The sequence below is a fragment of the Lissotriton helveticus genome, chromosome 1_1 (assembly GCF_964261635.1).
Source record: "Lissotriton helveticus chromosome 1_1, aLisHel1.1, whole genome shotgun sequence".
Lineage (NCBI taxonomy): Eukaryota > Metazoa > Chordata > Amphibia > Caudata > Salamandridae > Lissotriton > Lissotriton helveticus.
This window is the reverse complement of record NC_136057.1, coordinates 1,842,714,225-1,842,731,973: the sequence shown is the minus strand read 5'-3', so window position 1 is coordinate 1,842,731,973 and position 17,749 is coordinate 1,842,714,225. Positions and strand designations below refer to the sequence as shown.

General features: G+C 43.9%; 1 protein-coding gene across 4 annotated transcripts in view; it reads right to left on the bottom strand.

Moving 5' to 3' along the window:
• Positions 1–1,075: 1,075 nt before the first annotated feature.
• The window catches only part of HCCS (holocytochrome c synthase), a 135,872-nt gene continuing 119,198 nt past the window's right edge, over positions 1,076–17,749 (bottom strand). For all 4 annotated transcript variants that reach the window (XM_078641320.1, XM_078641314.1, XM_078641305.1 and 1 more), the window contains one exon: positions 1,076–1,353. In XM_078641320.1, coding sequence (XP_078497446.1) covers positions 1,155–1,353 — 199 coding nt within the window. In that variant the 3' untranslated portion in view covers positions 1,076–1,154. The remainder of the gene's footprint in view (positions 1,354–17,749) is intronic.

Sequence of the window (17,749 nt, the reverse complement as noted above, 5' to 3'; positions counted from 1 at the left end):
GTACCCACAATCTTAGAACAAAGCACCCTGCCGTTGGACTGAAGGGTCCAACTTAGGGGTGACTTCTAGGTTAAAAGATAAGTGACCAAGATAGAAGGGAAGCCTTATATCCAAAGTGAAGGGTGCAAGCACAATTGCATGAAGACTGCAATGGAAGCTCTGTAGACACAGTTTGCATGGACTTCCATGGGTGGCATAATACATACTGCTGATCATTGGAGACCGCTGGTGTAACAATGCCCTGGGTACCTCAGTACCAGACACTAGGGACTTACAATAGTACCCCAATATGCCAAGTGTGGGGTGTATAAAGTACTTACCATAGAATTTAGAGAAGAGAGCACTGGGATCTTGGTAAACAGGATCCCAGTGAACTACAGTCTAAACATACTGACACCAGCAAAACGTGAGGGTATCTAGGCCGCAAAGTTCATGCTTTCCTACAATGGGATACTGGTGGTCTCTGGGTTCTTAAAGGCACAACCTCTATTTTAGCCATATAGTTACAGCATATGAGGCTACCCTGTCCAGCACTAATTCATCTTTATCATAAAAGGGGTTTGTGAGGGAGATTTCTGCTGTTTGGGAAATATCTTAAATTGTTTCAATATTTGATGTACTGCCGTTTCTTGACTGCACGATAATGAATTGGGCCATTGTAGCCTATGTATATATGCTGCATTATTGGTCGTTTTCTTAAGTGTCTTTACAGGCCATCCTGAAGAAAGGTGAAAATCTCCACTTAAGAAGATAGACTAAAGAAGCGCTCGGGGCCCTGCACATAGGCGGGACTATTCATGCTTATAACTATACATTGAAACTCCTTACGAAAGAAATAATGTAAACAGATCAGTGTTGTTCCAGAGAATCTCCACAGTGGCACTAAACCCATATTCTGGGTGTAAAGCAGACGGGTGAACTTAAGAGCAGTACACACTTGAATTCACCCACATTAATTAAGAAGAATGGCTTTGGAAGACTCAAACTGGTCAAAATCATATAGATATGTTTGAAAGGCCTCAAAAAAGAATGTTTTTTTTAAAACAGCAACATACTCATCAATAAACAGATTAAATACAGTTATTAAACCGTGACTTTTATTTACTTTACATTAGCAGCCTACTTAAATATATCTTATTTTCAAAAACAAAAGCTCAAGATGTCCAGCGCCACCATGCTACTTTCATTCTGTCCCACACAGCAGTCAGAGAATCAAATGCAGGGCGTACATCCAAGATGGTAAACTGATAGTTCTTATCTACTTCTCCTCCATCATAATAATCAATAATGTATCGGACATCTTGCCCACACCGATTAACGATCCAATCATGTCTGTCGAAAGGCAGCTCATATCTTAAAGAGAAAACAAAACACATTTTTTCATTCCATGTTAGCAGGTTATCAATGACGGTTGAAATATTTTACAATGGATTAAACAATCGTGTAAATAATTAACCTTTTAAAATAATTAACAAAAAATAAAATGAGGGGACAAAAAGGAATATGTTGGCAAAATCCACTAGCAAACATACAAACACAGTACAATGTAGTAGCTTTCAAGGTTGGGCTAGTGACTCATTTTAGCACCGCTACATAGAAACCATTCCAATATTTTATGGGAAGAGTTGGAGGCCAACCCAAAACATCAAATCACGTATTGTTAAGCCAATAGGTTTGACGCTTGTATAGCGTGATTAGCTAAGAGCATGTCATACAATGATAGAGTTCATTCATTTGCCAATGCTTGTTTGCCTGGCTTCAATGTGAGTGAGTATAGACAAAAACATCTACAAATGGATGCTACAGAAACAAGCAGGGAAAATGCCAAGAGGTCTGGCTTTTATTTAAAAAAAATGTTCTTTGGTGATGGTGTGGTTGCTCAGATTGGTGAGCGGGCAAATGCGAACCAGTCACAAGGTAAATAAATCTGTACAAGTGACTTAGTATGAATGGATGAGTGGTGAGAGCACGGGGGACTCTTGGTGAATGGAAGAATGGGTGAGTGTGTACATGGATGGTTGATAGAGGAGTGAGTGAATGAATGGCTGAGGCAAGAATGCTGGAGGTTGCTCTCTACGTCTTCTGCTGGGGATCATGCTTCGTCCATTAAAGCATTAATTATTTCATCCTTAAATGTGCCCAGTCATTCAAACGTTCATGCACTGACTTTTACTTGTATTCACCCACCAGCAAAACCACACAGTGGCTAATCAATGAAAAAGGACTTCTAGGTATAAAAACTGGATCTGTTGGGTTTTATGGCAGCCTGCTAGGCAGCACATCCGCCTGGTTGTAAACATATTGCCAACTTGCCAAGATCATAGAGGGGCTTGCAGCCCGACCATTGCTTGCCACTGGATGACTTTGGCACTCGCTCGACGCATCCTTGTTGGAAGGCATGCCTAATCCATCTTGCCTGCTCCTCCCCGTATTATTTTAATTTACTTGTGCCCTTCCACTGTTTACAGAAACTACTTTGTTCTCCACCTTAAGCAAGCCATGAGTGCATGCTTATCAGATGTCTCCTTATTGTGCTCCTCTTAACCCCTGTGTTGCTCTCTTGGCCTGTGCGATTCTCCCCCACATAACTCATAAGTGCTCGCCCTGATGTCCCCCCCCCCCAGCCCCCCTGCTCCACATTGATCTCTCGCCCGTTTGCTGTCTTTGCCCACACCCATCTTGGGAGAAAAAAAAACGTTTTTGCATTTTTTTTAATCCAACTCAGATTGAATAAAAGAGAAAACAATGCAGTTGTCATTTGGTAGGCCGGTATGCTCACAGGCTTAGGACAGCAGCATCATAGGATTTTTCTTTATTCTTCCTTAACCATGCCATACAGTCTCTCTAAACACCATTGGCAAAGCCGATATGTCTCGTCTAGGTTATCAATGCTAGTTTCTAATACGAAGGAGAGGTGCAATTATACAGGTTTCTCATTTTATGCCAGCCATTTAGAATCGTGCTGCAGATTTTCAGCAGTTTTTATGCGAGATGCAGACAGCTATATGCATAGAACAAAAATGTTTTCCCTGTAAAGACATTTGAACTAGGGAGGAGAGGAGAATCCTGCAAAATTTGAGGCCAAAAATGTGAACTCTCTAACCATGGGGACACTTAAAAATTAAGGAAGTATTGAATTAAAGACCTTCTTTGATAAACACTAAGAGTAATAGAAAAAGGAAGAGTAATAGAAAAAAGGCTTCTTCCAAGGATACACTGAATACAAACAGGAATTGTACCTATATGTGAGGAATGCAGGTTAGTGAAATGGTGCAGTGTGAAGACACTATGTTACTCAATACACATGTGCTTTGTGGAAAGAGGGAACAAATAAATAGGAAGAAGAGAGCAGGAAGAAATGTACAAAGAATAAGGGAAGAATGAGAACAAGCTAAGAAAAAAAAAGGAACCTAAAGAGGAATGAAGAAGAAATGAAAAGTAGTAAATTAGGAAAGAAGGAACTGGAGAGGAAAGAAAAGACAGTGATTTCAAGAGGGAGGGAATGAGAAGACAAAAAGAAGAATAAGTGAGAAGAATGAAGAAAGCACAGAGGAAGGAGAAAGGAATGCATGAAATCAAGAGAGAAGGGTTGAAGAAAACGAAGAAGGGAAAGGGGCAAATGGAGATATGAAGCAGAAACAGGAAAAAAGAGAAAGGAAAAACTGCAGAGGAAGGGAGAAGGAAAGCTGGCAGTAGATAAAGAAAGGGGCCAAAAAGAGCATCTGCTGAGGAAAGGTTGTGCCCCAGTGTCGAATGAGGATGCTCCCATCTGCCCATTTGACGGCTGCTGAATAAAGCTCAGAAAACATTTTAGGATGGCCGCCGATGTGTACGAATTCAACGTGGCACATCGGTGCCCATTTTGGCATATTGTTGCAAACTGTAATATAAAAAGAATCTATGCGTGTGATGCTGCACAAATAAAAAGAAATGAGCAATTCAGTAGCCATTGCCGGCCCTCCCCATATGATTTAATTTTAAAATAAGGCACACTGGAAGGGGAGGTGCGAGAGAGAAATGGAGGAGGGGATGAAATCGCTAAAAAGTGCAAGAGGACGTGGATTCAGGGATGACAAGGCTTTAGGTTTGGCATTTCAAGGTTTACAGTATGCTTATGGGCAAGGCCATTGGAATGAAGCGATTCTGCAGCAATGGCTTTTTCCATAAAATTAAGAATTTCCACCATAATCCATTATTTGCTGAATGATCTGCTATTTTTTAACCCCCCCCCCAAAAAAATCTGTGTCCAGCTCGAGTAGTTCAAAAGTTACTAAAATCACAGCGACGTGTGTTGCTGCACAGTGGATGGCCCAATGCAAATGTTGGCTCCTCAGCTTTCAATTGATTATTACTGTATTTGGATAGTAATCTGGTAATATAAAGGTGAACCTTTTGCCCAGACAGTGTTACAGTGAAATTATTCCAAAATTCAAAAATAATACAATCACAGAATGTGGCGCATTACATTACATAATTTGTCTTTTCTTGGCATATAATTTAGTCTACCCTGCATCATAATCTGATCCTCTCCTTCCACATAATTCCAGTGGCCCTACATATGGGTGCTATTTTCCTTTGTATATTGTATGTGTGACACTTTCTGACACTTTATTGTGAACTAAGCAAAGCCCTGATGTCTGTGCAATAACACAGTATATCAATGCTCTTTTTTTAATACATCTCTACAATAAGGTATTAAACAAATATCTCTCTCGCTTAACCCCCTGCACTTACCAAAGTTTCTTACTCAGTCTTAAACATGCAATAGGATGTGGGGAGCAGGGCTTTCATTCTGCCAACTCTCTTATACGGTGACCATTTGGACACTGAATAATCGGTTTTTGTGTGGGGATTTGGACAAGTTAAGCATAGTTATTTACAAAACCCAATCCTTTAAACAAAACACGCGATCCAATGTTTCATTTCCTCACTGCTCCTGGTTGATGATTAATACGACCTTCCTGAATCATGCCGCTTTATTAATGGTCCCCTCTAACTGTCCTCTGAGAAATAAAGGTATGAAAGAGCTTCAGCATCCTGTGCTCCAACCACAGGCATTTGAAATTATTAAAAAAAACTCCTTTGTTACGGTCTGCTACTTTAGTCACGAATTTGAGCAGTTTGTTTGACCAAGATACTTCTTTTCTTGTATTGGCATCTGTTCCTAGCCTGGATCCATTCCTGATCATGTTTTTGAATCTGTACCAGATTGTCCGTATGTACCTTTGTTTCTATTCTGCATAGGGCTGCTTAGAGATGCTCCCACCGTTGATTAACAGTATGGTTCTTGCCCTGCCTAAGCGCTCAAATATTAAATTCCCCACTCTCCCACCTCACCCCTCTCCTGCCTGTTTCATTCTGGTGTGCTAAGTTTTGTTACTTTAGCAATAAAAGAATCCTACCCCATTATACCAGCTTGGCTGCATATACTAACTTTATGTTCATAGTGTCAAGAAGCGCTACGGTTGTAGGTGTGGTTATGGCTTCCTTTATTTCATGCGTCTTGGCACAGGTACTGGGGTTATTTTTCTGAATCTGCATTTTCTAACAACTATTGCCTGGGACGACTTTTCTACACATGTTTTGCTTATTTTGATTGGTCCACTGACTGGTTAGACTCCTCAATCTGTCAGCACCATGACTCCTTTCAGGAATTTGCATGCTTATAAACTCATAACATAATCCTATTATGCGGCATGTAATTAAGTTTTTTATAGAACCACGCATGAATATTAATAATTTGGGACTTAATTCGGTGAGGGCTCTATGAGTACTACATAATCTTTTGAATAAAATCCGTTCCTTAAGGGTAAGGCACATAATCCTCTCAGGACCAGAGACACGGACCTTCCAAGCATGGATGGTATAGTCCGTGCTGCGTGATTTCATATCAACTGTTAGTTGGGAGACCTAGAACAATACACTACAACAAACCCACCTAAGAGGATTGCCTGTGGCACTGTCCTTTGGTTGGCCACTAATTGAAATGGACAACTTTTGTTCCAGTTGCCTCGAATGATTGGTGCAATCTTGTTAAAAAGTAATTTGAACAACTGTGAATTATCTATGATGACTCACATTTTTTCCCTCCTTGAACAGGGCAGGAGATAATCTAAACTGTGTACGCCACCAATTCTTAAACCAGATGTTAGAACGAGAACTTCTGTTTTGTCTCAGTTAAGATTTAAGATATTTCAACATACAGTAAACAATAGCTGTTAGGCCAGCTTTTAACCGCTCTTTCGTAAGACCCATTGAGCCCGCCAGGGAGTAAGGCTGCAATGTGTTATGTGCATAGATCAAATGAGATGGGCCACATGACCAAATTAGTCAAGCTAGAAAGGCGACATAAGGCTTAAGGATAATTAATCCCTGTGGCATGCCCTGTTCCATGGAGGAGATATTGACCGCTTTACTTCTGTCATTCAGAGGATCTAATCCCAGCCAGCGGGTGGCACCCAAAACATGCTTTATGCAGCCTTGTAGTCAATGCGTCTTGAGAGGTTGCAGAAAAGTCCAACAAAATTAAAGCCATATAGTTTCTGAAATTCATGAAATGCAATAGTCATATTACCTATAGAAAATTATGTAATGATACAGATACTGCTCTTTATCAAAGTGTAAGGAATCTGTGGAATCAATAATGTATTAAGCAGAAATAGCAGTAGCGAAGACAAGTAACTGTTCTGATGGCTAAATCTTCCTGCAGATCTTATGGATGAGTCCCAAAGCAATATCTCTAAGAGAGGTGTAACTCAGTGGCAACGGTTATCCAAGGAAATAACATAATACAGTTCGGGCAAACTACCTGTATCTTTGTGCATTGGACGTGAGGAGAAGGTGTTTAGCAAAAGTATGCAAGGATGAACATGTAGCCAACTGGCAGATGTGAAGAACTGGAACACTTATAGAGGTGAATCCCATGGATGTTCAATGAAGGATTTTTTTGGGCCAGAGCATAGCATGACTTGAGAAAGAGAATGGCATAATGATAAATGGTGCATCTGGTCACAATCTTGCCCTTTTTGCCTTCGGCAAAGCTCAAATGATTTGATCACACCCTCTGTCCTGTCGCATGTAGTCAATGTAATAAGGAGCACCAACTCTGGAGACCAGCCTACGGAACCTCTTCTCCTTGGTTGGAGAAGGGAAGAAAAGATGGAGGGCTCATAGACTGACCCATATGAAACACAGATATCGGGTAAAAAGAATGGGCAGGTACGAAGGACTAACTTATCCAGGCACAAAATTCTGTAAGATGGGAAAAAGAGTAAGCCCCAAGTCTTTATCCTACATGCCTAACACCATCAATACCTTTTTCAGACTAAAGTCAAACCAGGCAACTGTGCATTGGCTTGGAAGGGGATGCCGTTACGAACGTGAACACAAGGTTAAAATCCAATTGAGGAACACTGTTTGCAGTGGGTGTAAACAAGTGAAGCAAACCTTTCAGAAAATACTCCACTACTGGCAACCTAAATGGGGAAAGTTGATCCCGAACACACAGGAAGGCAGTCAAGGCAGCCAAGTAGCATTCAACCATCCCCAGAGTCAGGTCCTACTGTGCTAATGCAAATCGCAAGACGTTATAAAGGCTACAACTAAAGCTATACATACCATCCAAATCGTTCCCCTGAACAAATTAGGGGGATTAGTGGAAATTCGTAGTGTATTCCCTGAAACTAGCTTAATCTGAAACCATCCCTGAGGGAACCTTTCAGATGGAAGTGTATGGCACAAAACAGAATACACTTACTGTTCTGGACTGTGGTGAAAAGACAGATATACCCTGATGTGCAGAACATCACCTCAGTCACACTGGGGTATAGTTCACTCTCTTAGTCCTCCAGCGAGAGATGAAAGAGCATCCGCCCTTGCATTGGGGATCATGCAAAATAGGCTGTTACTGGAAAAAAATGTTCCATTGCTGCGCCCAGTGCACACACAAATTACCTCCCAAAGGAGGGTCCTGGATGCCCACACTGCCCCGAACCTGTACATAATGGATGGTGGTGGTTTTGAACAACGGAATTTGAATGCTCCTTCCTGAAGTCCAAGGCAGAAATGCCTTAACTGCTAGACTGATCGCTGTCTACTCCAGCGCACTGATATACAGACTTCGATACAGACCAAAGACCTTGGACCATCATTTCCCCAAAGCTGGTACCACAACCCACCAAGGATGTGTCTGTGACCATTTAACCCTGAGCTTGTGCAAGGCTGGAGGGACGACCCACCAAAAGATTAGAGATATTCATCAACCAGTGCAAACCCAGGATATGAAGACTGGAAGATCTGCACCAGATTTGTGCAGCTCCCAGATGTGGGGGCCACTGCGTCCTTATGCACCACCAAAGGGCTTCATTGACCCACTGGTGTATGGCTTCAATAAAATGAATGAGTTCACAAGAACGAGCAGACAGAAGAGCCTCAGGACCAGGACCTGAGTCCGACAGTTTGGAATCATACCTAGAATATCTGTGATTCTTGTTGGAGGAAAGGACTTCATGTGGTTCGTATCCAATGTGACTGCATGATGGTCAACTTCTGTGTTGGAGTGGTGGTGAGACCTTTGGACAATGATAAAGCCCAAGCCAATGATGAGTCACTGTCTACTGAAGATGTTCCTTAACCAGCACCAGGGTCTTTGCTTTCACTAGCCAGTCAGCCAAGTATTAAATATATGGACTCCTTACCATTGTAGTCAATGTGCCACAAACGCCAGTACTTTAACCCCTTCGACGCGGATGACGGAGCGGTTCCGTCATCAGCGTCAGTTGGGCTGTGCTGATGACGGAACCGCTCCGTCATCGGCAAGCACCGATCATTAAGCCTCAAGCGGGGGTGGCAACGGAAGACTTTCTGCTGCCACCCCCGGGCCCCCCCACGCTTCCTGGTGACGTCAGCGTGCTGTTGCGCGCCGACGTCACCAGGAAGTGCTGGACGCGCTGGAAGCCATTTCTTTCCAGCGCATCCAGCGAGCAGGTAAGGTTTCTGCTCTCCGGTTCTCGGTGCCTTGAGGCATCGGGGGGGAGGAAACTGTGTTTCCTCTCCCCTGATGTCGCAGTGCAGAATGCCCACACTAAACACCAGGGATCCTTTTTTTGTATGTTTAGGAAGCGACCCCTTGGGCAAGGGTCGCTTCCTTGGGGGCAATATATTTTCAGACTTTTCTGCCCCCCCTGGGGGCAGACCGGGTCTATTTTTCCCGAATCTGGACCCCGGGGGGGGGGGGGGGCAGAAAAGCCCACTAGATACCAGGGATTATGTTTACATTGCAAAGGAAGCGACCCCTTGGGCAAGGGTCGCTTCTAAGGGGCCAAATGTTTTTTTTAGTCTTTTCTGCCCCCCCCCCCTGGGGGCAGATCAGCCGTTTTTGGGGCCAAATCTGGACCCAGGGGGGTAGAAAAGCCCACTAGACACCAGGGATTATTTTTTTATTATAATGGAAGTGACCCCTTGGGCAAGGGTCGCTTCCAGGGGGATAAATATTTATTTTAGACTTTTCTGCCCCCCCCTGTGGGCAGATCGGCCATTTTTTTTCCGATTCTGGACCCAGGGGGAGTAGAAAAGGTCACTAGACACCAGGGATTGTTTTTTTTGTATAGGAAGCGACCCCTTGGGCAAGGGTCGATTCCAGGGGGCTAAAAAAACATTTTATACTTTTCTGCCCCCCCCCCGGGGGGCAGATAGGCCGTTTTTTGGGTCGAATCTGGACCCAGGGGGAGGTAGAAAAGCCCACTAGACACCAGGGATTGTTTTTTTTTGTATAGGAAGCGACCCCTTGGCCAAGGGTCGCTTCCTTGGGCCCATATTTTTTTTAAATATATTCTGCCCCCTCTAGGGCAGATTAGTGTCTTAATTTGGCCTTTCTGCCCTCTGGAGGGAGCAAAAAAAAAAGGGGCTCAAATTTAAAAAGATTTATATTCTGCACCCCATGGGGACAGACACCCCATTTGTGACATACCCTGTGTCATAGCCTGTTGTAATGTGTATTGTATTTTCTTCTTCTAATGTGTATTGTTTTATTTTCTCTTTAGATTGTTGCAGTGTGCGGTTCCGTTACTGGTGGTTCTGCTGTTCTGCTGTTTGTGTAGTTGCATGTGTTTGGTAAGAGACCTTTTTTGTTCAATTTGAATGTAAATGTTTTTTTTGCAAAGTGTGTAATAATACGAGTATGTTTGGTTTCTGTTTTTTGTGATTGTAAAACATGTTTTGCATTTGTTCTTGATGTGTACTTCTGTAGATGTACGTTTTTTTTTCTTCTTTCTAGTGGGATATCGTTGCCTATTTGCTGTGTCTTTGCAGAGTAGGTGCTGGTGAGTGTAGCTGTCTTTTGTGGAGAAGTGTGGCTCACTGGTTAGAAGCGGCAGACCCTGAAGCAGAGGTCGGCCCGGGACCAGGGTTCAATTCCCGACGCGGCAGGGTCTTGGGTCAATGTCCGCGGACTCGATAATTCTCGCTTAGGTGCCTATGCTAACCATGGGTCCCACTCTGCAACTCTGGGCAATAGCTTGCTTAATCTCCACAACGGCCCCAGCAACGCCGGGGATGCCTGGCTTCACCTTGGGGTGCCCTCTCACAGGGAAAGCCAGGACGGGTTCCCCAGCGGTATACAGCGCCAGGACGCCACGTAACGAGGTAACAGTGCGCTTTACAAGTATACATACATTACACATTACATTACATTTTGTAAGTGAATTGTATATTTTTTCAGTATATAGATCTTTGTGATAAAGGCTTACTTTTTTTACTTACTTTGCACACTGTTGGTTGTTGAGTTGTTTGTGCAGATTCCTTTCTTAGTAAGGATAATGGCTAGCCGCCGGATTACTGCTCAGCAAGTTGTTGGAATGCTTTTTGATTCTTCCTCTGACCATGGTGCAGAGACTGACTCTGATTCTGAGGCAGAGGTGGGAGGTGAAGATTCAGGTAGTGAGTTTTCTCTACACATGGCTTCATCTGATGATGAAGATACTTTTGGTGGGGATGAAGTGCCTGTGGTTGCGGAGGACATTGTTGTGCCGATAGTGCAGCAAGAGGCATCTGGGCTGCAGCCTGGGCCTGCTAAACCTCCAGTTGGTGTAGTGAGACAAGAGGCAGCTGGGCGGCAGCCTGAGGCTGCAAGACTTGTCGTTGAAAGTTCTGACCTCTGGGTTGCCCCAGGCATGGTGCAGCCGGCATTGCCTGAATTTACTGGTGTTCCAGGGTGTAGGGTGAACACTGAAAACGTTTTGCCAATTGATTTTTTCAAGTTGTTTAATGGATGATGTGTTTTTGGCAGAGATTGTAAAGCAGACTAATTTGTATGCAAACAGTTTTTGAGGGAGAACAGTGCCAGCCTTAAGCCCCACGCTAGAGCTACCCGGTGGACTCCCACAAATTTGGAGGAGATGGAAAAGTTTTTGGGGTTAACCTTTTTGATGGGCTTGCTTAGGAAACCATCAATGGCTTCATATTGGTCTACTAGTCCCTTGATGGCAACAGCTATATTTCCAGCATTCATGAGTCGTGATAGGTATTTGCTTTTGCTTCGGATGATGCATTTTGTTGACAATGGTTTAGCTTTGCCACGAGATCACCCTGATTGTGACCGTCTTTTCAAGATTTGGCCTGTCGTTGATCGATTTCCAGAGATCTTTGCTCCTGGGAAAGAAATTGCAGTGGATGAGTCTTTGTTGTTGTTCAAGGGCCGCTTGGTATTTAGGCAATACATTCCTAGTAAGAGGGCACGCTATGGAATTAAGCTTTATATGCTGTGTGACAGTGGGACTGGATATGTCTCTAATTTCAGGGTGTACACCGATAAGGAATCCAGGATTAACCCCCCTGGTTGTCCTTCGACTTTTGGAGTGACTGAGAAAATTATGTGGGAACTTGGTAGAGGATTGTTTAACAAAGGCCATCATTTATATGTAGATAACTTCTACACTGGTGTGCGGTTGTTCAGGGAATTGGCCAAAGTGGACACTGTTGCTTGTAGCACAATCCGCTCTAATCGTAAAGGTTTCCCAAAAGAACTTGTTTGTCAAAAGCTTGCTCGGGGACAGTGCAGTGCATTGCGTTGTGAGGAGCTTCTAGCTGTGAAGTTTTCAGACAGGAGAGATGTCTACATGTTGACTTCCATACATGATGAAAGTACTGAACCGGTGACTGTTTGGGGTCAGGTTGCAGAAGTGCGCAAACCTGTGTGCATTTTAGACTATAATAGGCACATGGGTGGTGTTGACGGAGTAGATCAGAGGTTGGAACCGTATGCTGCTCTTCGTAAGGCTTACATTTGGTACAAGAAGTTGGCTATCCATCTTTTCCACTTGGCAACCTTTAATACTTTTGTTGTGTTCCAGCAATCTTGTCCTCAGTCAAAGATGACTTTTGTAAAATTTCCGGAGTCTGTAATAGGCAGCCTTGTTTTAGTGGAACAGGCAAGTGTTCCTAGAGTTGGAGTGGTGGAGGATGTTGCCAGATTGAAAGAACGCCACTTTCCTGATCAATTTCCTCCTACAACCTCAAAAGACTTTCCCAGTCGAAGATATAGAGTCTGTCTGCGGAGAGGTTTGCGGAAGGAGGTTTGTATGTACTGCCCCGACTGTCCTTCTAACCCTGGGCTGTGTGTACCTGCTTGTTTTAGAAGTTACCACATGCAAAATAAGTTTTGGGAGCATCCATGTGTGGTAAGGTGAACTGCCTGGTCTCTATTCTTTAAAACATATTGTTCAGTTTCAATGCTGTCATTTGTGTAGCGTATTTAGATGTAGTTGTTGTGTTAGTAGATGTGTATCAATTTGCAATTTGTTTTTTATTTGTATTGAAAAAAAAAACTGAAATATGATGTTGGTTTGCGTGTAGTGTCCATTGTCTGACGATGTGCATGGTTTGGCGCTTGGCTGGCGGTGTCTGTGGACTGGTGCTTGGCTGGCGGTGTGCGTGGTCTGGTGCTTGGTTGGCGGTGTGCGTGTTCTTGCGCTTGCCTGGTGGTGTGTTGGGATTGGTGCTTGGCGGGTGGTGTGCTTGGGCTGATGCTTGGCTGGCGGTGTGTGTGGAGTGGCGCTTGCCTGGTGGTGTGTGTGGACAGGTGCTTGGCTGGTGGGGTGTGTGGTCTGGTGTTTGGTTGGCGGTGTGCGTGGTCTTGCGCTTGCCTGGTGCTGTGTTTGGATTGGTGCTTGGCTGGTGGTGTGCATGGACTGGTGCTTGGCTGGCGGTGTGTGGAGTGGTGCGTGTGGACTGGTGCTTGGCTGGCGGTGTGCGTGGTCTGGTGTTTGGTTGGCGGTGGGCTTGGGCTTGCCTGGTGGTGTTTGGATTGGTGCTTGGCTGGTGCTGTGCCTGGACTGGTGCTTGGCTAGCGGTGTCTGTGGACTGGTGCTTTCCTGGCAGTGTGTGTGTGGACTGGTGCTTGGCTGGTGGTGTGCGTGGTCTGGTGCTTGACTGGCGGTGTGTGTGGTCTGGTGCTTGGCTGGTGGTGTGCGTGGACTGGTGCTCGGCTGGCGGTGTGTGGGGAAGTGACTTAATGCTGGTTACTACACATAGTGCTAGCTGGGCGCCACTCCATGCAATGCATGAGTTTGTGTAGTTGCTGTGTCAGGATTGTGGACGTGTAAAAGTGATGGGCCCTTGATTGGCGTTGTCTGCTGGTGGAAGTGTAGTAATGTGATGGGTCCGCGGCTGGCGGTGTGAATGTTTTGTATGTGTCACATGTATGAAAGGTGTATGAATGGCCCGTAAAGAGGTTGGTGCCTTGTCGTGGCTTTACAGTTCACGAGCTGTGAGTCAATGGTTCAGTTTCTCGTTCTTTCCATAGGCTGCCTATGTCAAAACCACCAGCTTTTGCAAGGGGGTTACCTGGGTTTTTGGCCCAGTGCTAGACGGCCATCTAGGGAAACCTACCAAACCCACACATTTCTGAAAAGTAGACACCCGGGGGCTTCCAAAGAGGTATGGCTTGCGTGGATCCTCCAACGTTCCTTTACCCAGAATCCCTTGCAAACCTCAATTTTAGCTGGAAAAAAATCAAATTTTTCACACATTTTTGTGTTGGAAAGCGTGGCATCACTGGGCTCACACAAATTTCCTTCCACCCAGCGTTCCCCCAGTTCTCCCGATAAAAATGGTACCTCACTTGCGTGGGTAGGCATAGTGGCTGCAACAGGAAAAGGCCCAAATCGTACTGTGGAGACTTAAAAATTACCTTTAGGAACACTATCTTGTTTTTGGGGGGGGGCACCTGAGTTTTTGGTCCGGGGCTCGGTGGCCATCTTTGGAAACTACCAAACCCAAACAGTTCTGAAAACTAGACACCTGGGTGAGTCCAGGGAGGTATGGCATGCGTGGGTCCCCCAAAGATTTGTTGATCCACGCAGATTCCAGAACTTTCCACCACAGAAATGTGAGGAAAATGTGTTCCCCCCCCCCCCCAATTTTTTACGTTTGCAAGGGATTCTGGGTAACAGAACCTGGTGGGAGGCAGTCTAGTCACCCCATCCTGAATTCCCCAGGGTGTCTAGTTTTCAAAAATGTATAGGTTTGCTAGGTTTCCCTAGGTGCCGGCAGGGCTAGGGTTCAAAAACTACAGGTAGGCACTTTGCCAAAAAAGGGCCAGTTTTCACTGCAAAATTGAGGTGCGACCACGTTGCGTTTTGCGCCGTTTCCTGTGGCAGGCACTAGGCAGACCCAGGCAAGTGAGGTACCATTTTTATCATAAGACTTTGGGGAACGCGGGGTGGGTGGAATTTTGTTGATCCACGCAGATTCCAGAACTTTCCACCACAGAAATGCGAGGAAAATGGGTTTTCCCCTCCAATTTTTCTTTAGGTTTGCAAGGGATTCTGGGTAACAGAACCTGGTGGGAGGCAGTCGAGTCACTCCATCCTGAATTCCCCTGGGTGTCTACTATTCAAAAATGTATAGGTTTGCTAGGTTTCCCTAGGTGCCGGCAGAGCTAGGATGCAAAAACTACCGCTAGGCACTTTGCCAAAAAAGGGTCAATTTCTAACTGCAAAATTGAGGTGTAATCACGTTGCATTTTGCGCCGTTTCCTGTCGCAAGCACAAGGCCGACCCACACAAGTGAGGTACCATTTTTATCGGGAGACTTAGGGTAATTCAGATTTGTAAATCAACTGTTATTACCTATTGAGTTTCCATGCATTTCTCCCTTCCCAATGAAAGACAATGTGTAAAAAAGAAATCATTTTTAAAAATAACCAATAATTCTCATGCTAGTATGAGTATTCCCAATTTTAAAAATGTACAAATATATACTGTTTCTAAACTCTATAATTTGTACCCAATTCAGAAATACATAGGTGTCTTTCATACCGATTTTTCCATGTATACATTTTCCAAGAATAAGTGCTCTATACCCGGGAAATAATAAAATACCATTGCAAGTTGCTGCTCAGATTTTGGCTCTGGGTTCGTCGGGTTCTTGGTGAAACTACAAGTCCTATATATCTCCACAATCAGGAAGGTGAAACGGATGTAACAGTATATTGCTTTCAAAGAGCTGTCAAAATTACAAGAAGTTACAGGTGAAAACGTTGAGACAAAAGGCTGTTTTTTTCAACTAATTTTCAATTATTCCAATATTTAACTGTTTGTTTCTATAAAGAAACCTTCATGGATTTAGACAAATGACCCCTTTCTGAATTCAGAATGTTGTCTACTTTTCGGAAATGTATAGCTATCCAGGATCCATTATTGCTTTCAAACTCATTTCTACCATTAACTGGAAGAAGGTTGAAAGCACTAAAAATAGCAAAAATAGGTTATGTCCCAGAAAAATGCCAAAACTGTGTGAAAAATGTTGGTTCTCTGACAAAAGACTGTCATTCCCTAAAAGCTGAGAAAATGGTGATAACATTTGCAGGGAAAAACCCAGAGGCTTTCATTTGCAGCCCGTTTTTCCCATTTTTCTGAAAAAAACAAAAAATGTACTGTATTTTGCTTAATTTCTGGGACCTCTCCAAGGGAATCCACAAACCCTGGGCACCTTTAGAATCCACAAGATGTGGGAAGAACAGGACGCAAAATTGGCGTGGATACCTTATGTGGTCAAAAAGTTACAGGGGCCTAAGCGCGCACTGACCCAAATCGCCAAAAAATGGCTTAGCACAGGAGGGGAAAAGGCCTAGCAGCGAAGGGGTTAATAAAGAAATGTGCAGAATTCATCAGTCCTAAAGGCAGAACCATGAATTGATAGTGCTTGGCTTTCACTGTGATCCTCTGGTAAACACATTTGGATGGGGATGATTGAGAGCTGGAAATGGGTACCCTGAAGATCCAGGTAGGCAAAACAATCCTCAATATCTGCAGAACTTGGCTCAAAGACAATACTTGGAACTTATCCTGTTGAATAAACAAGTTAAAAAGGCAGAGATCCAGTGTGGTTAATAAACCTCTATTCTTCTTGGGTATCAAGCAGCAAAAGGAGAGAACACCCCTGCTTCTTTCTTCCATATGCACCACCTCTATAAACCACTTTGCTCACCAGGGCAAGGACTTCTGCATTCAAAATCTCAACATGTGCCAGAGTGCACGTCTTGTGGAAGGAAGACAGTTCAGAGGGAAGAACAAGAAAGATAGAGCATTTCACTAGTGGATTACCTGGATGATCCAGTAATCAGTCATTATCGTCTCCCGACTAATGGAAAAATACAAACAAGATGATGGTGTTGGTCCAAAGTCAGACGTTTTGAGGCAGCAGAGCTCGCATAAGGTGTTGGGGACTGGATCTGCTGCTTCTGGTGTCCTAATGATTCACCCATAATCATTTATACAGATAATATTTTGGTGGTTTCACCTTGTCCTGAAAGGAGCAGCCTAGTTGGCGGGGTGTCTGGACTGGTTGAGAAGGCTGTCTCTGCAAAGTCTGGTCAAGCTGCCAATAGCCTTACAACTTTCTATACTATTGATGGAATTGTCTCGGTGGATAAGCTAGGCCCAGTAAGTAATGCGTTTTTTGAAGCATCCCAGATAGGAGTCTGCTTTCTCCCAGAATGGTGGCAGGTCATCATATGGATTTGCATGAGAGTGACTAGACATCTCCTGAGAATACAGTAGAACGCATCCAAACATGTCGAAATAGCATGAACGGCATAAACCATGACCGAAACACAATGCAGAATCCAAGCAGGACTACTTGTTTTGATGTATCCCAACAGTCATTGACCAGATTATCAAAAGGCTTTCTTGAGGTCGGGCAAGCTAATTACTAAGTTCTCCCGGCTTCCACAGGGCATCAACATATTAGTTAAGAAGGCAGGCTGTATTTGCAGGGTGAGAGGTGAGACGAGCATAAGCTTAGATTTTTCAAGTTTCTTTAACTCCATATCGTTATGTGCTATGGACTAGTTTTGGACCTGGGGTTACCAGTCCACTTAGGGTAGCCTGGCACAGAGTGGAAAGGTCTAACCCAAAGGCAAAAGTGTTAAGCTTGCGTCACACCCTTACAGTAACTCAGCGTCCATCCATTCAAAAATAACACTACACCAGTTTAGAAAAATACGGTTCACTTTTATAAAAGTTTTTGTATACTTTCGCTTATTTTATCTGACTGTTTTGTCACTACTCACATTAAGTATTTCTCCCCCAATCAATTCAGCAATACATTGTTTCTTAACTCAATGGGGTCAACACGGCATTAAGATTTCTATAATTAAGGCATTTTCTTGGTTAAACTGACTTGGCACATTAGGAAGCAGAGTCTGTCACCTACAAAGGAACAAGGGAATATTCACATGGGTCCAGATGGT